Source organism: Schistocerca cancellata, chromosome 5 (assembly GCF_023864275.1).
Source record: "Schistocerca cancellata isolate TAMUIC-IGC-003103 chromosome 5, iqSchCanc2.1, whole genome shotgun sequence".
NCBI lineage: Eukaryota > Metazoa > Arthropoda > Insecta > Orthoptera > Acrididae > Schistocerca > Schistocerca cancellata.
In genome coordinates this window covers 669,259,360-669,277,722 of record NC_064630.1, presented here as the reverse complement: position 1 = coordinate 669,277,722, position 18,363 = coordinate 669,259,360, and the positions used below count along the sequence as shown (strand labels likewise).

Genomic DNA, 18,363 nt, shown 5'->3' with positions numbered 1-18,363 from the left:
AAAGTTGCGGAACTTAAAATACAAAAACACTGCGATAACGATGCGGATGAAGATACACAAGAATCAAACAGGCACAATTAAAAAAGACGGCGACAGTCTGGTTTCTGTTCGCATGAGATAAAAAACACAAGTAGCGACAGTATGGTGGCTGTTCGCAACAAAAAATGGTTCAAATGGTTCTGGGCACTATGGGACTTAACATCTGTGGTCATCAGTCCCCCAGAACGTAGAACTACTTAAACCTAACTCAGCTAAGGACATCACACATATCCATGCCTGAGGCAGGATTCGAACTTGCAACTGTAGCAGTCGCGCGGTTCCTGACTGAAGTTTTCGCAACATTGACAGGGTACGCACAGCACTGAACACTTACTTATAACAACATTATACAGGCAACACGGTGGCAGATGGGGGGGGGGGGCGGGGTGGACCCAGACCTAAGAGGGGGAAAAGGGGGGCAGGCGAGAAAAGATAAAAAGAGGGAGCCGATGGAGAGAGGGGACATAGAAAAGGGGGGGGGAGGGCAGACACGAAATGGAGTGAGAAAGGCAGGGGAGGGGAGAGCAAAAAGGACTTGGGGGAGAGAAGGGTGGCACAAAGAGAGGGTAGGTGGGGAAAAAAGAGGATGGTAGGGGGGGAGGAGGGAGCCCAGGGAAGGACAAGGATAGGAGGGGAGGTGAGGTGAGGATCAGAGTTGATAGGAAGGATAAATGGAGGGAGAGACGGTATCATCTAGGTGGGGGAGTCGACGGAAGCCACCTTGGGAAAGGAGATGAAGGGTGTAGCGGTGAATGTGCGGCAGAAGGCGGGGGTTGGAGAGGAGAGGAGCAACCAGAGGTTGAGGGGGATCAAGGCGACTGGAGGTGTAGAGGATGCGGATATGTTCGAGGAAAAGGAGCAAATGGGGGGAATTGGGGAAAGGAGTCAGGTCATAGAGGATCTGCCTGCCAGAGGGGAGGCATATATGGAAGGCGAGGCAGAGTGCATGGCGCTCTAGGATCTGGAGTGACTCATAGAATTTTGGAGGGGGGGGGGGCGGATATCTGGGTGGGAGTGGCATAACAGAGGATGGGATGGATTAAGGATTTGTAGGTGTGGAGGATGGTAGAGGGGTTCACCCCCATGTCCAGCCAGACAGGAGTATAAGGAGTCGGACGCGATTGTGGGCCTTGCATTGGATAGAGAGGAGATGAGGGATCCAGGTGAGGTGACGGTCAATGGTGAGGCCAAGGTAGGTGAGGATGGGGGAGAAGTGGACAGGATGGGCAAGGATGGTAAGGGAGAAATCAAGGATCCGGAAGGAGCTAGTGGTATGACCTACGATGATTGCCTGAGTCTTGGAAGGATTGATTTTCAGGAGCCACTGATTACACCATGCAGCAAAAAGGTCAAAGTGATTCTGGAGAAGGTGCTGGGACTCTTGAAGGGTAGGAGCAAGGACAAGGAAGGCAGTGTCATCGGCATACTGCAGGAGGTGTGAAGGAGGGGGGTTGGGGAAGATCTGCCGTTAAATAGCATCGAAGTAGTCCTACTATTATTCTCATGCATTAACTCACCTGGAACAAGTACTAACTGTGCCAGTCGAGTAGGTTAAAAATCTATGGAGGCCGTCCAGTCCAGACCGATATCATTGTCCATGAGGGAAACACATCTTTGTTAAATCTCAGTATTATGGATGATGTTTTTAAGAATTACACTGAGAGGTCAAAACTTTATTACCACCACGTTAATAGCGTACCGTTCCACATCTAGACAGTAGCGGTTCAGAGTGGCATGTATTTAGAAAGTCGTAGGTAGGTTAGCTGAGAAATGTGGCATCCCATGTTCACGCTAATTTCGCGCAAATTTAGTAAATTGTGGGATGGTGGCCTGTGGGCTCGGGTGTAGTGTCCGATAGGGTCAAAATTGTATTTAATATCATGCGAATCTGGTCGCCAAGAGACCAACGTGCGTCTCGAATCACTGTAGCACACTTCTGGCCTTGTGAAAAAGTTATACTATTGGAAGATGCAGTCGACGTGGGAGAAGACATCAGGCGTGAGGACGCAGGGCGTCCGCAGTTATGTTCAAGTAGTTCACGTGTGTCAATGTATCTTCGATTATTACTAGAGGTTCAGTGGAATCCAGGTGAATGTTATCTTACTACTTATACTCTTTACTGGCTTCTCCACTCTTCAAAAATTGTCATGTATTCCTATTCACCAGCATTCATGAGCGCGGTTTCCCTTTACTCTCTCTCTGCTTGTTAATCTCGGTCGTCGGCGCGTCTTGCTTCCTGGTAGCGATGATTCCAGGGTTGCTTTTATCCATCGTCCTTGCTCCATTCTCCGTACCTGGGCACTGAAGAACTCTATTCTGAATCTTTTGCACGACTGGTTGCTCCGTATCCATTATCTCCCTAATTTCCTTTTCTCTGCTCTGTCATGTAAATCCTGGCTCCTCTCCATATACCATCCATCTCTGCTACCTATATTCTGCTTCTCTGCCGCTCCTACAGGATCCATTGTTCTGCACCTATGTTAGTATACGTTCCAATACTGTTTTCAGAATCTTCTTCTTTGATTCTTTTGATATTGCCCACCTACACAGAACTCCATTTAGTATTTTAATTGCTCCTCTTGCTTGCTGTATCCTGCGTTCTACATCTGCTTCACAGCTTCCCGGTGAATGGATAATTTCCCTAAGTATTTAAACTGTTTTACTGCTTCAATAGTTCCGCGAGGCAGTATTACATACCTTCCATCTCCTCCCACTTCTAGATATTCTGTTTTGCTCATATTTATCCTAAGCCCGCCTCTTTCAGATGCTTCCATTAACTTCTTTATCATAAATTTGACATCTTCTCTACTTTGTGCCGTCAGTACCCGATCATCGGCAAATAATAATGAGTAGATAGCACCACTCTTGACTAATTCCACAGTTCCAATATACAAAGCATATATAGTTTGAACAGGGTCAGTGACCTGCAGCCCTGTCTAAGTTCTTTCTATGTTTGGAATATCTCACTCAACTTTCCCCCTACTTTAACTGCTGCTTACAATTGGAGATTCTTTGAATTCAGGATACCTGTTATGCTTATACTCCATCGCTTCTCATAGTCCGTTGAGGTGAAAGGAATCACACGCTTTTTCTAATTCCACAAATATTAGGTGTACCTCGTGGTACTTAAAACAAACCTTCTCACTTGTTTGTGTAAGGCTAAAAATATCCATACAAGATCGCCCAACTATAAAACGTACTTGTTTCTCTCGTACCTTTCCTTCAATCTTATCCTCCAGTCTTTTATTCAGTTCAGTTCTCCACAGGTTAATATTGCACCCACCAACCCGCGTCCGTGGCGCAGTGGATGATTCGACCACCTGTTGGCCAGGATGTCGGTGTAACCTGACAGGACCATGGGCCGCGCATACACCAGAAACATAATTTATCCAACCGGGCGACAGGTTTCCATGATTAACTGTCCAATGTCTGCAGTCTCAAGTGCAGAGCTTCATGTTCAGTAATGCGCTCTGAACAATGGACTCCGAAATAGTTGTACCCACACAAGCACAGGCATTGAAGATCGCCGCCCGTCCAGAATAATACCCAATTCGTATCTGCATCGCTGGTTTACATTCCCTACCACGTCACGTGCCTGCAGCGCAACCATGCAGCATTCAATCTGGCGTGGCGAGTCATCATAATTGATTCGTTCACCAGGATATTTGGAGATTTGTTTTACGAAGTGCGTAACTGCTATAGTTCTCTTTTGGGAACCACGTTTTAACTGCATAGTAACATCATCTGTGCGCCTAGCATAAAAGAACGTCCACAGTATGTCGTGTGTAGCAAGGAACATAAAGCGACCACGTCCGGGCTGTGGATGCGTTTTCCTACTCCAGTCACCTCCTTTTATCACAAATGCCTGAGTTTTGAAGGCTGGTATATGTTGCAGATCCAGTCTTATTTTCTTGATTGTTTGTAAGTGTTAATTACCATAATAGCACTTTTTGTCATGTCAGATTAATTATCATGGGTACAACGGTCACAAATCCTCATCGGAGTAAAATTTGAAACAGCTCAAAAAATTTTGCTGCAGTAATTGAAAATTAGTGTTTTTCTTACAGTCTGGATGTATAGTCCGTTATGTAAGATCATGGTTGGAATTAGATACTGCAAGATATCACATCAGTTCTTTCAGAGCTCGATAGAGGGAGTCTTTGTCCTCCATGCAATGTCCATAAACCATTAATTTGTTTTCATTCTTGATTGAAACACACAAGAAGAGACGTGAGTGCAGCTTATGCGTCGCTATGTTTTTCTGTAGACATCCCAAAGGTCCGAAAATGAGTAATGCGGTGGCGTCCAAGTATATGGGGAATTCAGCTATTTTTACAAAAATGGGTAACATGCTACGAATTGGTTAAAAACGTGGATGACTCTGAAAACGTCTCTCAGTCGGTAAAGTGACTCCAAAGGGGGAAATAATTGTTACTAATCTTTTTTCGGGAAACCCATTCTTAACACTGCGTCAAGCGAAATTCACTTTGAAACAGCTGTTAACGCAAATACGACTCATTTGGAGGTCTCTTCCACGTGCATACGTGGAAAGCTTGGTTTCAAGCATTCCTCTGCCATGCAAAGCAATTGTCGACGGTGTAGGTGACGGAAAGTATTATTACTTGTAAGTGCATTTTTCTTTTGTTCTTATATGATGCATTTATATGTTTTACTTTATTTACAAATACATTTTTCTACAGATTAACCCTACTACGCTGTTACTTAACAGACTGTAAATGAATAGTAATAAAGGAAAAAAATTCAAAAAAAGTTGGTAGATACGGCTGGAATTTCAGTTTCTTCATAAAATCATGCTGATCTTCAACATCTTGACGGGATTAACAGACATATGTCTCAAATCTGTGACTATTATAGGCGGTCGAACAACCCCTCAAACTGTTCGTGCAGACGGTTGTTGTCTTGCAGACGTCCCCATCTGTTGACTCAGGGATCGAGACGTGGCTGCACGATCCGTTATAGCCATGCGGATAGGATGCCTGTCATCTCGACTACTAGTGATACGAGGCCGTTGGGTTCCAGCACGGCGTTCCGTATTACCCACCTAAACCTACCGATTCTGTATTCTGCTAACAGTCATTGGATCTCGACCAACGCGAGCAGCAATGTCGCGATACGATAAACCGCAATCGCGATAGGCTACAATCCGACCTTTATCAAAATCGGAAACGTGATGGTACGCATTTCTCCTCCTTAAACGAGGCATCACGACAACGTTTCACCAGGCAACCCCGGTCAACTGCTGTTTGTGTATGAGAAACCTCACGTCAGCACGTTGTAGGTGTCGCCACCGGCACCAACCTTGTGTGAATGCTCTGAAAAACTAATCATTTGTATATCACAGCATCTTCGTCCTGTCAGTTAAATTTCGCGTCTGTAGCACGTCATCTTCGTGTCTTCGTGGTGTAGCAATGTAATGGCCATTAGTATATATATATATATATATATTATTTTTATGATAAAACGGGTTGGAGGAACAGTTGTATTAAAAAAAAATTTTTGCAAGTGAAGGCGGGCAGTATAAGGCTAATTAATCTAATATTTTTATCAGTTAGGTGCTACGAAGTGATTACATTATTATTCGTAATTTTTCACAATGCACAGATGACATAGCTATGAGAGATGGAGCATTTGTTTGGGCTGGAGAGGATGGGTAAGAAAATCGGACGATGTTTTTCGAAGGAAGGATCCCACCTATCACCTCAAACGATTTGAGAAAACTATTCTCCACATGGATCAACAAGTTTGTACGGAAATTTATACTGACCTGTTCCCAGATGCACGTCTAGTGACTTCATCACTGTTCCGTACAGGTAACTGTACGTGTTGGTGGTATCGGTATGTAGGAAATAGGACATGTGCTGAATTTCCTACGTTAGCTATACTCAGAGAGAAAGAAAAAAAAAAAAAAAAACAAAAAAAAAACAAAAACAAAAATAAGTCTCAGTTTAATAATTAAAGTTCTGAAAGTTTAATATGTCGTACATGAACATTGCACATTCCTAAGTCTATTCGGTTAAGATACAAGTCTACTATAGTTAATAGGAGAAGCAGTTTGTTAATGCTTGGGTCTTATTTCCACTGAAGCATAGGAAACATCTTCCATTTCAAAAGTTTCATGAAAAAGTAAATAGTGGCAGCACACTGTTGCAGTTCTCCAAACGTGTTTTATGTATCTTAAATATTTAACTCACTCTCTATTTCCAGCTTTTCACTCTTCTTTGTGGAACACGAGTAATTGTAATATCCGTTTTCAGGTTCTTTCTTGGTACTAAATGTTCGCTGCTTACTGTAAGTCGTACAAGACGTCTAAGGACACAGTCCGATAACAGAACTGTAAATCGTTTAATCGCGACCCACATACTTATCTTCTATCTCTCGAAACCGTGCGTCGTGTACAGGCATCAAAAAGAAATAAAAAATATTCAACAGCGAAATTTCATTGCGATGTTGATCACAGAGGGCGAGAGTGTATTGTCAACTATTTTCATAAGTCTTGTTGCAGTAGGTTATTATTATAATTTATTTAGGACCTGACAAATCTCAATTTCTTAAAGCTTTTATTGACGGCATTGTAGTCAGGCCATGTGGCGATTACTTGAGGTCATGTAAGCTACTGATTTGTTGCTGGTTCTAATTAGACACACGTTTCGTACTGGTTTTGTGTTCTAATTATGCGATGACGAGCGGAAACAGTTTGACCACTGCCCACTGCGAGACAAAATGTCTCCAGCTGGTGATGCGAGCAAATTGAAACGTCCCCTTTGGAAAATTATTAATTACTGTGCCGGTAAACCTCTTACGTTATTTGACTTTTAAAACTGAACTTGCTCAGATATTTCTCTCTTTACTTAGTCTGATCATCAATAAACTAACACACAATATTTTTAGCGCAACGCAATCTGACTTTCAATAATCCCTACAAAATAATGGCCCTGACTAGCAATAACCTACACCTTTCATGAATCACTTACCTCACAAAAATCTTCGTTACTCGAACTACTGCAATACAGCGAGCACCAATACTGCCAGCTAAATAAAAGATTCTAACTACGGAAGGCACTAACTACTGATAGTCATAGTCAGCAAATGAAAGATTTTGAGAGAGAACAATGTATTCACCTTAATAATCATATCAGTTCATGACATCCAGTCTTACAAATTCCCTTTTTCTGGCGGACACACGTCCAGATCGTCCGCTCTCAAAATTCTGCCATCTCTCTTCCCACATCCACGACTGCTGGCGGCTCACCTCCAACTGCACAACGCTACTCGCTGTTCACATCCAACTGCCCAACACTACAATAGAGAATATTCCAACAATGCCAACCAGCCATAGACTGCACACAGCACAGTCAGTGATTTTCATACAGAGCGCTACGTGGAGTTACCAACATAAAAACCTCAGCAGCCTACTTACGAAATGATACGGGTAGGAAAGCTTAGAAGCGGAGCAGAGGTAAGTGAGATTCGTTCTAGCGATGATAGAATGACGGAAGGAACTTCGCCAAAAGGCCCTTTGTTACAGCTTGATACCTGTGAACGAAAATTTCAAAAACGGTGTAGGCGATCGGCTGCGCGCGTTCCGTTTTCACGAGCTTTTGTGGAAGTGACTGAAAGACGGTGAAACGACGTTTAGACGACAAGGTGTGCGGCGTCCACGCCTCGTCACAGAATGTGGAGAGCGGAGGCATAACCCGCTCCATGACGCATCGTAGTCTCGGAGCAAACCGTTCAGCGCACATTGATGAACATAGGCTTCCACAATAGACGACCCAAGGACATCGCCAGTTATTATTTCAGTGGACATGAAGTGATTGAGATTGGACTGCGGATCAATGGAAACGTGTCGCCTGGTTGAACGAATCTATTTTCTTGCTGATGGTCGTTCCTGAAAAGCTGTCATTGAAGCGTGCGGTTGCTCTAGACACGTACTGCACATCGGAGGGACTCTGGTTGGGGCATCTGAGCTTCCACGGGGCTTATGTTAGTAGACACCATGGCAGCTATGATCTACGTCAAATTTATTGCGGACCACTTTTACCAAATGGTTCGAATGGCTCTGAGCACTATGGGACTTAACATCTGTGGGCATCAGTCCCCTAGAACTTAGAACTACTTAAACCTAACTAACCCAAGGACATCACAAACATCCATGCCCGAGGCAGGATTCGAACCTGTGACCGTAGTGGTCACGCGGTTGCTGGCTGAAGCGCCTAGAATCGCACGGCCACACCGGCCGGCCAAGAAGGATCGAATGAATTGATTTATTATTGGAAGTATATGGGAATATATGTTCCGACAGAACTGAAAATGAACACGTACTTCCCATAAGTCGTTTCATGTGATCAAACGCTGAACACGTTAGTTTATTCTTACTTGCGCAATATTAGCTCACTATGTTTTTGTTTGTTTTCTGGAAAAGTGAAAAAAGCAAGGAAATAATTTAAAGATTAAATATCATTTTGAAGCTAAATCTTCCAGACTGTTAGGTCCCGTCACGTTCACGTACAGTTTCTTCTACACAGTCGACGTTTGGGCCCCACTGCTAGGGACTTATTCAGGGTCTTACGGTGTTCGCCGTTAGGTAAGAGGGAACTTCATGCTGGCAGCATCCTTTCATAAGGACACAGGTAATTTTCACAAACTGCAACATGGTCGCGTATGGAACAGTGATCCAGAAAGTGTAGAATACATTTCCCTTTATTTCACATCTTTGATCATTTTCATTCAAACTCTGAAGGTGGAATGTGTAAAATACAGGTAGCGAAAGGCATTCACAATATGTACAGAAACCAGATGGCAGTCATAAGAGTCGAGGGGCACGAAAGGGAAGCAGCTGTTGAGAAGGGGTTTGTAGCTTATTCCTGATGTTCTTTAATCTGTATACTGAGCAAGCAGTAAAGTAAACAAAAGAAAAATTTGGAGTAGGAATGAAAGTCCATGGAGAAGAAATAAACACTTTGATATTTGCCAAAGACATTGTAATTCTGTCACAGACAGCAAAGGACCTGGGAGAGCTGCTGATCGGAATGGACAGTGTCTTGAAAGGAGGATATAACATGAACATCAACAAAAGCAAAACGAGAGTAATGGAATGTAGTCGAATTAAATCAGGAGATGCTGAGAGAATTAGGAAATGAGACACTTAAAGTAGTAGAATAGTTTTGCTATTTGAGAAACAAAGTAACTGATGGTTGTCGAAGTAGGGAGGATTTCTGAAGAAGAGAAATTTGTTAACATCGAGTATAGATTAAAGTGACAGGAAGTAGTTTCTGAAAGTATTTGTATGGAGTGTGGCCATGTATTGAAGTGAAACATGGACGATAACTAGTTTAGACAAGAAGAGAATAGAAGTTTTCGAAATACGGTGCTACAGGAGAATGCTGAAGATTAGATGGCTACATCACGTAACTAATGAGGAGGTAGTGAGTAGAATTGGGGAGAAGAGGAATTTATGGCACAACGTGACTAGAAGAAGGGATCGGTTGGTACGAGACGTTCTGAGGCATCATGGTATCACCAATTTAGTATTGAAAGGAAGCGTGGAGGGTAAAAATCGTAGAGGGAGACCAAGAGATGAATACACTAAGCAGATTCAGAAGGATCTAGATTGGACTAGTTATTCGGAGATGAAGAGGCTTCCACAGGACAGAATATCATGGAGAGATGCATCAGACCAGTCTTTGGACTGAAGACCACAATCACAACAACGTGATCACAATCTTGTTAGGTCCTCAGATTACCGGTTTCGGTCTGTTTTTAAAACAGTTCTGAAGATGGCCGTTTCTGACCGAAACCGGTAATCTGAGGACGCAACAAATTTGTGATCACAGTTGTAAAATAAAAAAAAATATTCTACAGGTAATTTTCTTTCCTGGTCTTTGCCAACGAGGCTTCTTTTCCGTTTCTAAAGATCTTGACCTCGACGAGGCGATAACCACAACCTTCCATCCTTGTCACCCAGCCCCGTAGCCCTCCCTCTGTTCCATACATGATTCACATACTACTCCACGCTGAAATGTGTAGACAGTTAATGGGACTCTTCCCGAGCGATTATCGGATGATTTTGGCCCTGTAATAAAAAATCGTGCAGAAGAGTAATGTCTCCGAATTTTTTATGTGAGAACTCATAGAGGTTTTGAAATAAAAAGAAATTCGTTTCCTTTCTACATCTTTACCCTTCATGTCTACATATCTATTTCTCAACATATTCATCTGGCGACGAACATATTTCTCCTACCGAGAGACCAGTTTGTTGATAGTGCCACTGTTGGATGTTTGGGTTTGTTGATGATGCCACAACATCATCTTTGCTTGCATCGGTTCACCGCTATCAAAGTGAAGATTTCGAAGGTGTTTTTTAAGTTTCTGGTAACAGATGAAAACAGGATGGGGAATGTCGGGAGTATAAGAAGGATGATTTATGAGAGAGAAGCCAAGGCGTTGCGTTGCTGCAAATGTCGCAGCGCTAGTGTGTGGTCTGGCATTGTCGGGCTGAAGGAAAGCGTGCCTCATGTGTGGAAGAACGCTTCCTGCAGTTAGAAAGTCGATTACAGCACGCCGTTTCTCACACACCGACACATTTATCTTACACACCACCATGTCACTTGCTGCAATTCAGAGTCCTCTAGCGGCAGAGGGTTGCGGGAAAATTGAAGTACTTCAACCGATTTTGAGAACAGAACGAAAAATTCGGAGACATTACTTTTCAGCACGCCCTCGTATGTAATTCCGTTTCAATGAAATATGCACGTCCACCTACTTAGCCGAGTGCTCAACGCGACAAATGTTCCTGAAGAGGGGCCAGGTTCGTTTCCTGGTACTGTAAGGTATTCTTGGTGCGAGGAGTTACCGGGCTGAATTCACCCTCGTGATGCATACTAAGGAGCGATTGAGAGTGATTGAGAGAGCGTCTCCATGGTCGAAATGTCAACCGCGAGTGCGGTGTGTTGGCCTCTTGCTCCTCCATACCGCATCCGATGATTAAGGATGGCACGGCGGTCGGCCAACTATCTCATGGGACTAAACTCGGGATTTCCTTTCCTTTTTTTAAACAGCAGTACCATGGAACAATGGCGAAGTACCTGCAATGGAACGGTTTTAAGTAAACAGTGCCTGTAAATCTGCTCGCTCACCACATGGGACAATCCGCGTTCCCAACATTTACTTGTTTTGCAGCTTTTAATTAAGAGTGAAATTTGTGTCTGTGACGCAGACTCAGGTACACGTTAGAGTCTGTCTGATGCTTTAATTTGAACGTGCCGGAGTTGATCTCTAGGAGCTCTTTCGAGACACTCGGATTTACTTGTAGAGGTAGACCTAAAACTGAAACCTGAATTTGATCCCCCCACAAAATTTTGGGACAACAGCAGTATCACCTAGCAATACTTTTGACCCATTACAATCTGTTCCATATCCCACTAGTTCCAGGCGTATCATCTGCCTATCTGATGAAGTCTGTTGTCGTTTTAGGATTTGATGTGATTGGTCGTGAACGAATAGATTCGTACTGATAACAGTGACAACGAGTTGTTGTTATCCTGACCCACAAAACTGCTTTTTGAGTGACACAACTATTAACTGATACAACAGCATTAAACTTTTCACTTTATCTGCTTCATAGCATTTATCGACAGTATCATATACAGGGTAGTTATAATTAAACTATCACTGCTAGAGACAGCCCCTCAAAAATGAGTGACCGTAAGACGACGAAACTTCGTGGCAACATTCGTGAGGACATTCGGAAAAGCAATGACGAATAAACAGAAGAAAGAAACACGTTTGAATTTCCACGTGAGACTGTAGCTTTTGTTGCATACCGTGTTTACGTTCCAAGATACAAACGTTGCTGAGTGTGATGACCATATGCATCCACGACAGCCTGGAACCTCACCAGAAACTACTCTTCTGCTGCCCGAAACGTCTCATTTGGTATGTTGGCTACCTCAGCTGCTATGCTCATCGTCAGCCTCCAACAAGTGTATGTGTCCCGTTCATAAAACCCGTTCTTCAAGTAACCCCACAGCAAGAAATCACACAGGATCAAATCTAGTGATCTTGGTGGACACTCAGTTTTTAACGATCGGCAATTAATTCGGTTTTCTCGAAAAGTGTTACGGACTAGCTGACCTCACGAACAATGTGACGTGGAGCTTGTGATGTTACAAAATAAAAGTGCTGTTGTTATTCAGTGGAAAGTTGGAAACTGAGATTTAGCTTACTGTTTTATCAATCACAATTGGCGTAAGAATCATGGATTGACCATTGTCATAAAATATTGCATTATGAGATGTGATTAGTTTTTACTTGCAGTTTCGCGTGGCTTGAGGCAGTCACAACTAGCGTGCTATTGATTAAGAAATCGCATTATCATCTTTCTAATTACTTCATGATCGTAGATACGATCATACCCGGTTGTGAAGTTATTGTTATGACAAAACAATTTCCTAAGGGACCAGAAAGTTCTTAAGGGCGCAAAAACAACTGTAACATCACACAAAAGGGAAATTCAATATTAAAGCTGATGCAAGAAGACGATAAAACAGTTTTCTTTTTATCAATGTAACACGCACATTGGACTGCTGATCTTGGTGTCTGTAATAGTAGCAAAATGCATAATTAAAATGAAAATAATACTGAGGAGATAATAGAAATGAGCACTGCTAAATGATTCAGTATTCCCAGAACAAATATTTATTACAACTAAAACATATATCGTACCTTAAGCTTAATACTACAATGACGGTAGATTTTTATGTCCGTATCATGTCCATTGAGCGCTCTTTTATATAGCCATTGTCTTCTTTGAGTCACTCGTGCGTCGTCACGGTAAGTTATAACAGTTCTTTACACTTCACTCAAACTTAGACATAACACGTTTATATACATTTAGTAAAAATTAGATCAGACTACCACAAATCTGCGTCCGTCTTACTCGAGAAAAATAGTACAAGTCTTTAGCGCTCAAGGCTTCATTTGTTCTCCAGCGAACAAAATAGTGAAGGATCGCATATCTATCCGTATTTTTCAGTTTATATTGCCGCCCAAAGACGACGAATTACATTATTTAGAAAATTCCACCGTCGCCATGCAACGCCTCATTATACATTAATCATTATTTATAAACAAGTATTTGCCTTCTGGCTGAAAGTATTAACTACTCGTATTTGCTGTTTTAATGAAGTCAAAAATAGCGAATATCACAAGCTCCATCGTGCATTAAAACAGTAGTGTCCAAAGCACCTATCTCCTGAAAGCCGCGGATCACATTTTGGCGAAACTGATCACAGGAACGTGGGCCGTTCACGCTGCACGCCCGTTGTCCTCGAGCGTCCGAGTTTCTCAAAGAAAACTGGACCCACAATGGACTCTCTCGTGAAGCTGCAACACACAGTGACGCATTCGCTACGGAGGGGAACATAATGAAAGTTCGTTGGCGTTGAAAATCACCAGATGCAACAACTCTGAGTGTTCAAATGGCTCTGAGCACTATGAGACTTAACAGCGGAGGTTATGAGTCCCCTAGAACTTAGAACTACTTAAACATAACTAACCTAAGGACATCACACACATCCATGCCCGAGGCAGGTTTCGAACCTGCGACCGTAGCGGTCGCGCGGTTCCAGACTGAAGCGCCTAGAACCGCTCGGCCACTCCGGCCGGCCTTTTGAGTGTTCACTGATGCACTGAGCGTACAGTGTGCATCATTGTTCCACAACGCGTTCCAAGGCCATATGTCATCAACTTCAAATCTTGCAATAAATGCGAGAGTCAAGCGTACTCGAATGTCTGAGTCACTTGGCAAAAGTTGGTCAGCAGTGTAAAGTTTCTACTGCTACCACTTCACAATGTTCGCAGCACCTTCCGAACAATGGACCATGAAATATTCAGCTGTCGTTACCCAGCTCGTGCACTACTTGAAGATCGCATATTGCGTCCAAAATTCTCAGTCTCGGCAACAGTAAATTCTTCCGTTGTTTGTGGCGCAACTGATTGTATGTCTCTCTTACGAGCAGTTCCCAAATTGCCAATTAATTCGAATTTCCTAATCGTGTTCTTCGACCTCGTATTCCCTGAACGCATCGATACTCGTGAGGAGCAGCAATATTGTAGCTGTTGTTTTGATAAAACAGCCTTACCTCGTCCAGACCCATGTTGACTGTCTGCAACTGTAATGACCACTGATGCTTGTGAAAGTCCCACGTCGCCATACCACTACCGGCGCCTAACGGAAAGTCATGCCACTGACACTACTAGCAGAGTAAATCTTGCAGCGCACAGTTTGAGCATCATCCATACAATGTTGAGGATCCGTACGGTACATAGTTTTCCGTCGGTTTCAAGTAGCGAAAGTTTAATTGCAATAGCCCTGTACAATGCGCGAACGCCTGTTGCTGTTGCTACCTTTCATGCCAATGTGCACTTGCAGACTCGCCAGATACACTATTACAATGGTTTCCAGAACAATGCTTAACTTTTAGTATCATTAATTTACGATTTTTCAAACCTATGTCTTCTTAGAAGCATTTTATTGCAAAGCAGGACCAATGGAACGTTACAAAAATCCCCAGAATCCTTTGCAAAGCCTCTGTCAAGAAAAACGACGGAGTGTTGAAGTTTAAGGTCAGGATTGAATCACTGTTACATCATCTATGGCGATGGGACTATGCTTAGTTCTAGAGATCAGGTCTGTAGATGGTGAAATGGAGAGAAGAGTTAGTCACGAGAGATCAGAAAACAGCACTGCAGCACCGTAACGAGAGATATGCGAACGGTAAATGTCTTGTGCCAGTCTTGAACCGAGCAGGTTGCTCCTTCTAGAGCCATAATCTTGGCTAATCACAGCAGTCGTCTTGTGCCAGTAGTCACACTAGAGTCTTGGCACTCACTGATCAGGGTGTCCTTCTGTGGATTTCTGAAAAATGAACGGTTTAATACCAGCAGTTTCCCTCTGAACAGCTGACACCGCACTTCGAGTTCCCTTACCACTGAGTTTCGTCGTGTCCGTTTCCTTCCCAATGTACTAATTCTTTTCTGGCTGGTGTGGTTTGATGGTTCTTCATATCCCTTTACAAAAATAAAGAAAAATCATAAATTATTGTAATAATTATTGAATAACATATGATATTTGTTACTTTTTCAAGTTACCAATCGCTCACATTCTTAACTAACGCAACGTGGTAGCTATAGATTAGTATGTAGTTGGTATTTTGTAATTTGTTTTGGGGTTAGTTATTTACTTCAATAAAAGACATCAACACATGGAGAAAGGTCAGAAATCATGTCACATGTGTTAATGCAATACATGCAGCATCAGTCTTTTGGTTTATATTTTTAGAAATGGATGCAGTACGAGGTTTCAGGGGTTGCGTTGCCATGAATTACTTAAAAGCTAGCGTTGGCACTCACAAGATATTGTTTTTTATCTTGTGGACAGCTATTGATATGGTGACAATTTCATCTCCTTCTGCTATATATTTCTCCAATATTCTTTCATGTTGTAAACGTGTCCCTATTTTCTGCCTTCAGACCACTTCACAGATCGTCTATATCTACTTCTGTCTTGGAAAGTTTCTAAATTTACCGCTTTCCTTCTCAAAAGACGCCTCTCTTTTGTTTCTTCTGCTTTTATGTTGTGTATTCATAAATAATTTTCAGCTTCCGGATCCAGTGTGTTTTAGGTGTTTTAACTAAGATATATATATATACTTCACATTTTCTACTTCTTACGTACAATGCTTATTTCCTTTTTTTTTTTTTTTTTTTTTGTTTAAAGTGTCCGGAGCATGGCCTTGGGAAGTGGGACTGCTGAAGGACAAGACAACAACAACCGAGGCTACTGCGGCCAAAAGTTCAACTGCAACGACCGGCGCACCAAGCACGACGACTTCCACACCGCCCACCCCAGAGTCAACACCTCGCCCTCGGTCTCGCCCGAGGAGCAACTCTAAGAAGCATCATCACCTCCACACATCCACAACCCCGCAACCGACAACAAAGGACAACACCATTGATACGACTACCACCACCGAAGCGCCCCCACCTTCCGTCCCACAAGTCGTTGTCCAAACGGATCCCCAACTCTATGCTTCTGTCCAGCCTCAACTCCCAGCGGTCCCTCCACCCGAAATGTCACCCATAGTTATCGTCGAGCCTGACTCCTATGCCGATGCTAGCCGTGCTTACCGCTCAATGTACGAACAACCATACGGCAGCATGTATCCACCTCCAATGTCATACGCACCTCCAGTGCCATACTATTCTCCTCCACCTCCACCGCCGCTGGCGCAATATCCCTCCCCGTATGACCCGTACGCATTCGGAGGGTATCCCAGCTATCAGTGGCCAGCGATGGAACCATCCTACCTGCGGCCTTATCGCTCATACCCATTTGCACCCATGCCCTCTCTACAGAGCTATCCAATTGACTACTCACCATACCCATGGTGGCAGCCTCAAGTTCAGGGGATGATGGTAGGTGCAGATGGCTCAGCTGCTCCAGCCATCCAAAGTGGATGCACCTCAGAGCCAAATCGTGACCGCGAAGAGTTGACGCCTGCACAAAAGGACGCGCCAGTGGATAAGAAGGTTGAGGAACCTTCCCCAACATACGTCAGTCTCCTGCCCAGCTACACTGCCAAAGTGGATGCACTTGCCGCCCCAACGAGCACGAGAGAGGGGAGCAATGTGAAGGTAGAAAAGCCTTTCATTGTGGAGGAAAAGGCAGAGCAACCTAACATTGCCCCTGGAAATAATGTTTATGGCATGGGTGATACTGTTGGGAAGGAGAACCATATTCTGAGAAACAATCCTTACCAGCCAGCGCCACCAAGTTCATATTGGCCCGGCTACTACGAGCAGAATCAGTGGCCACAGTGGAATCAGTGGCAGCAGTGGCCGGCTTCTCAGCAGTCTCAGTATCCGTATGGTGTGGGACCACAGCAGCCATCAGTAGTGCAGTCCCAGAAAAGGCAGGCTCCGTTCTATGGATGGGGAGGACGGCAGTACGCGTAAGTGGTACTTCTCCCAGGCAAATGACTGTCTCCGAGTGCGAAATACATTTTAATTTTCACATTTAGTAAGTCTCTACCTTTAAAAAATTTAGTGCACTACTTCTTTGCCGTCTGCAAAGGGTTAAGGAGGGAATAGGCCCATCCGTTCGCCTAAGAAATCGTGGAAATGTAATCGAATCTAAAACTGAAAGGCATGGAAAGAAGATTACCGCCGCTGACGGTGGATGACGTTCAGAAGAGTCACTGAGGCTGCTGCTATGCTATAATGTCACTTTATCGCTTAGCTCAAGAATTTTTTTTATTTTTTCCAGGTCTTACCATTTCTAAGAAGCAATGAAGCACTGCACAACAAAACGACTTATATATCGTTCATGTAGTGAAGTATATATGTATTATTTAAATACACAGACAATAATTTTTGTATGATTCTACTACATCTTTCTTTTTTTGTATCTATTTTACTCTCTCTCTCGAAAAATGTATGTCAACAACTGTGGTAAGTACTTGTGTAGCACTGCGATGTATTTCTGTTGTTATGACAGGAAGTGAGGTAGAACATGATTCCAGCTCTCAGTCTTGGTTGTGGAGGTGGTGGCTGTGTAGTAACTGCCTAATATGGTTGAGAGAGGTGACCTGAGCTGATGAAATATGTTGGAAAAAAAGTGGTGGTGACGTGAAGATTGCGGCGTTTGGTGTGGATCTCAAGGTCCATGAGGAACATGCATTGTGTGAGACGAAAGAGAAATAGTTTGTTAGAAATAGGACACTGACTATGAAATGAGCTGTGGTAGGAGAAAAGAGGTTACGATATTACACACTGGTGAATAGTGGTATACATATGGAGAAATAATTACACAAATGACACTAGGGACCGAGGCTAGAATCGAAATAAAATATTCTTAAAATGACAAACCAACAGATTTGAGAGAATGAAGAAGAAAAAAAAGGAGATATATTAAAGCCTCACTTGACTAATAGTGACAGAAATAAATTACTGAAGGATAAGTATTGTTATGTCACAGACCAGACTTTGCAACACAATTGATAATTAAAGTGAAACCTAGTGATACCTGTGAAATATTTATTGTCATACTCATTCGACTATGATCCATAGTACACCGACATTTACGCGTTTGTAGCAGATTAAATGGTAATCTCAAACTGCAATGGTCGAACTTTTTTTTGGTGACAGCGTATTGGACTTTTGTATTGCACAATATTCTCACGAATATACGAAGCGTGTCCCCATAAATCGATTCTGGTACTCGTCCGCAGAGGACAACAGTCG

At 43.1% G+C, this 18,363-nt stretch overlaps 1 protein-coding gene across 2 annotated transcripts in view; it reads left to right on the top strand.

Annotated features, from left to right (window-relative positions):
- The window catches only part of LOC126187732 (uncharacterized), a 69,910-nt gene extending 52,404 nt beyond the window's left edge, over positions 1-17,506 (top strand). For both annotated transcript variants that reach the window (XM_049928982.1, XM_049928981.1), the window contains exon 2: positions 15,839-17,506. In XM_049928982.1, the coding sequence (XP_049784939.1) occupies positions 15,839-17,076 (1,238 nt within the window). In that variant the 3' untranslated portion in view covers positions 17,077-17,506. The remainder of the gene's footprint in view (positions 1-15,838) is intronic.
- Positions 17,507-18,363: the final 857 nt, after the last annotated feature.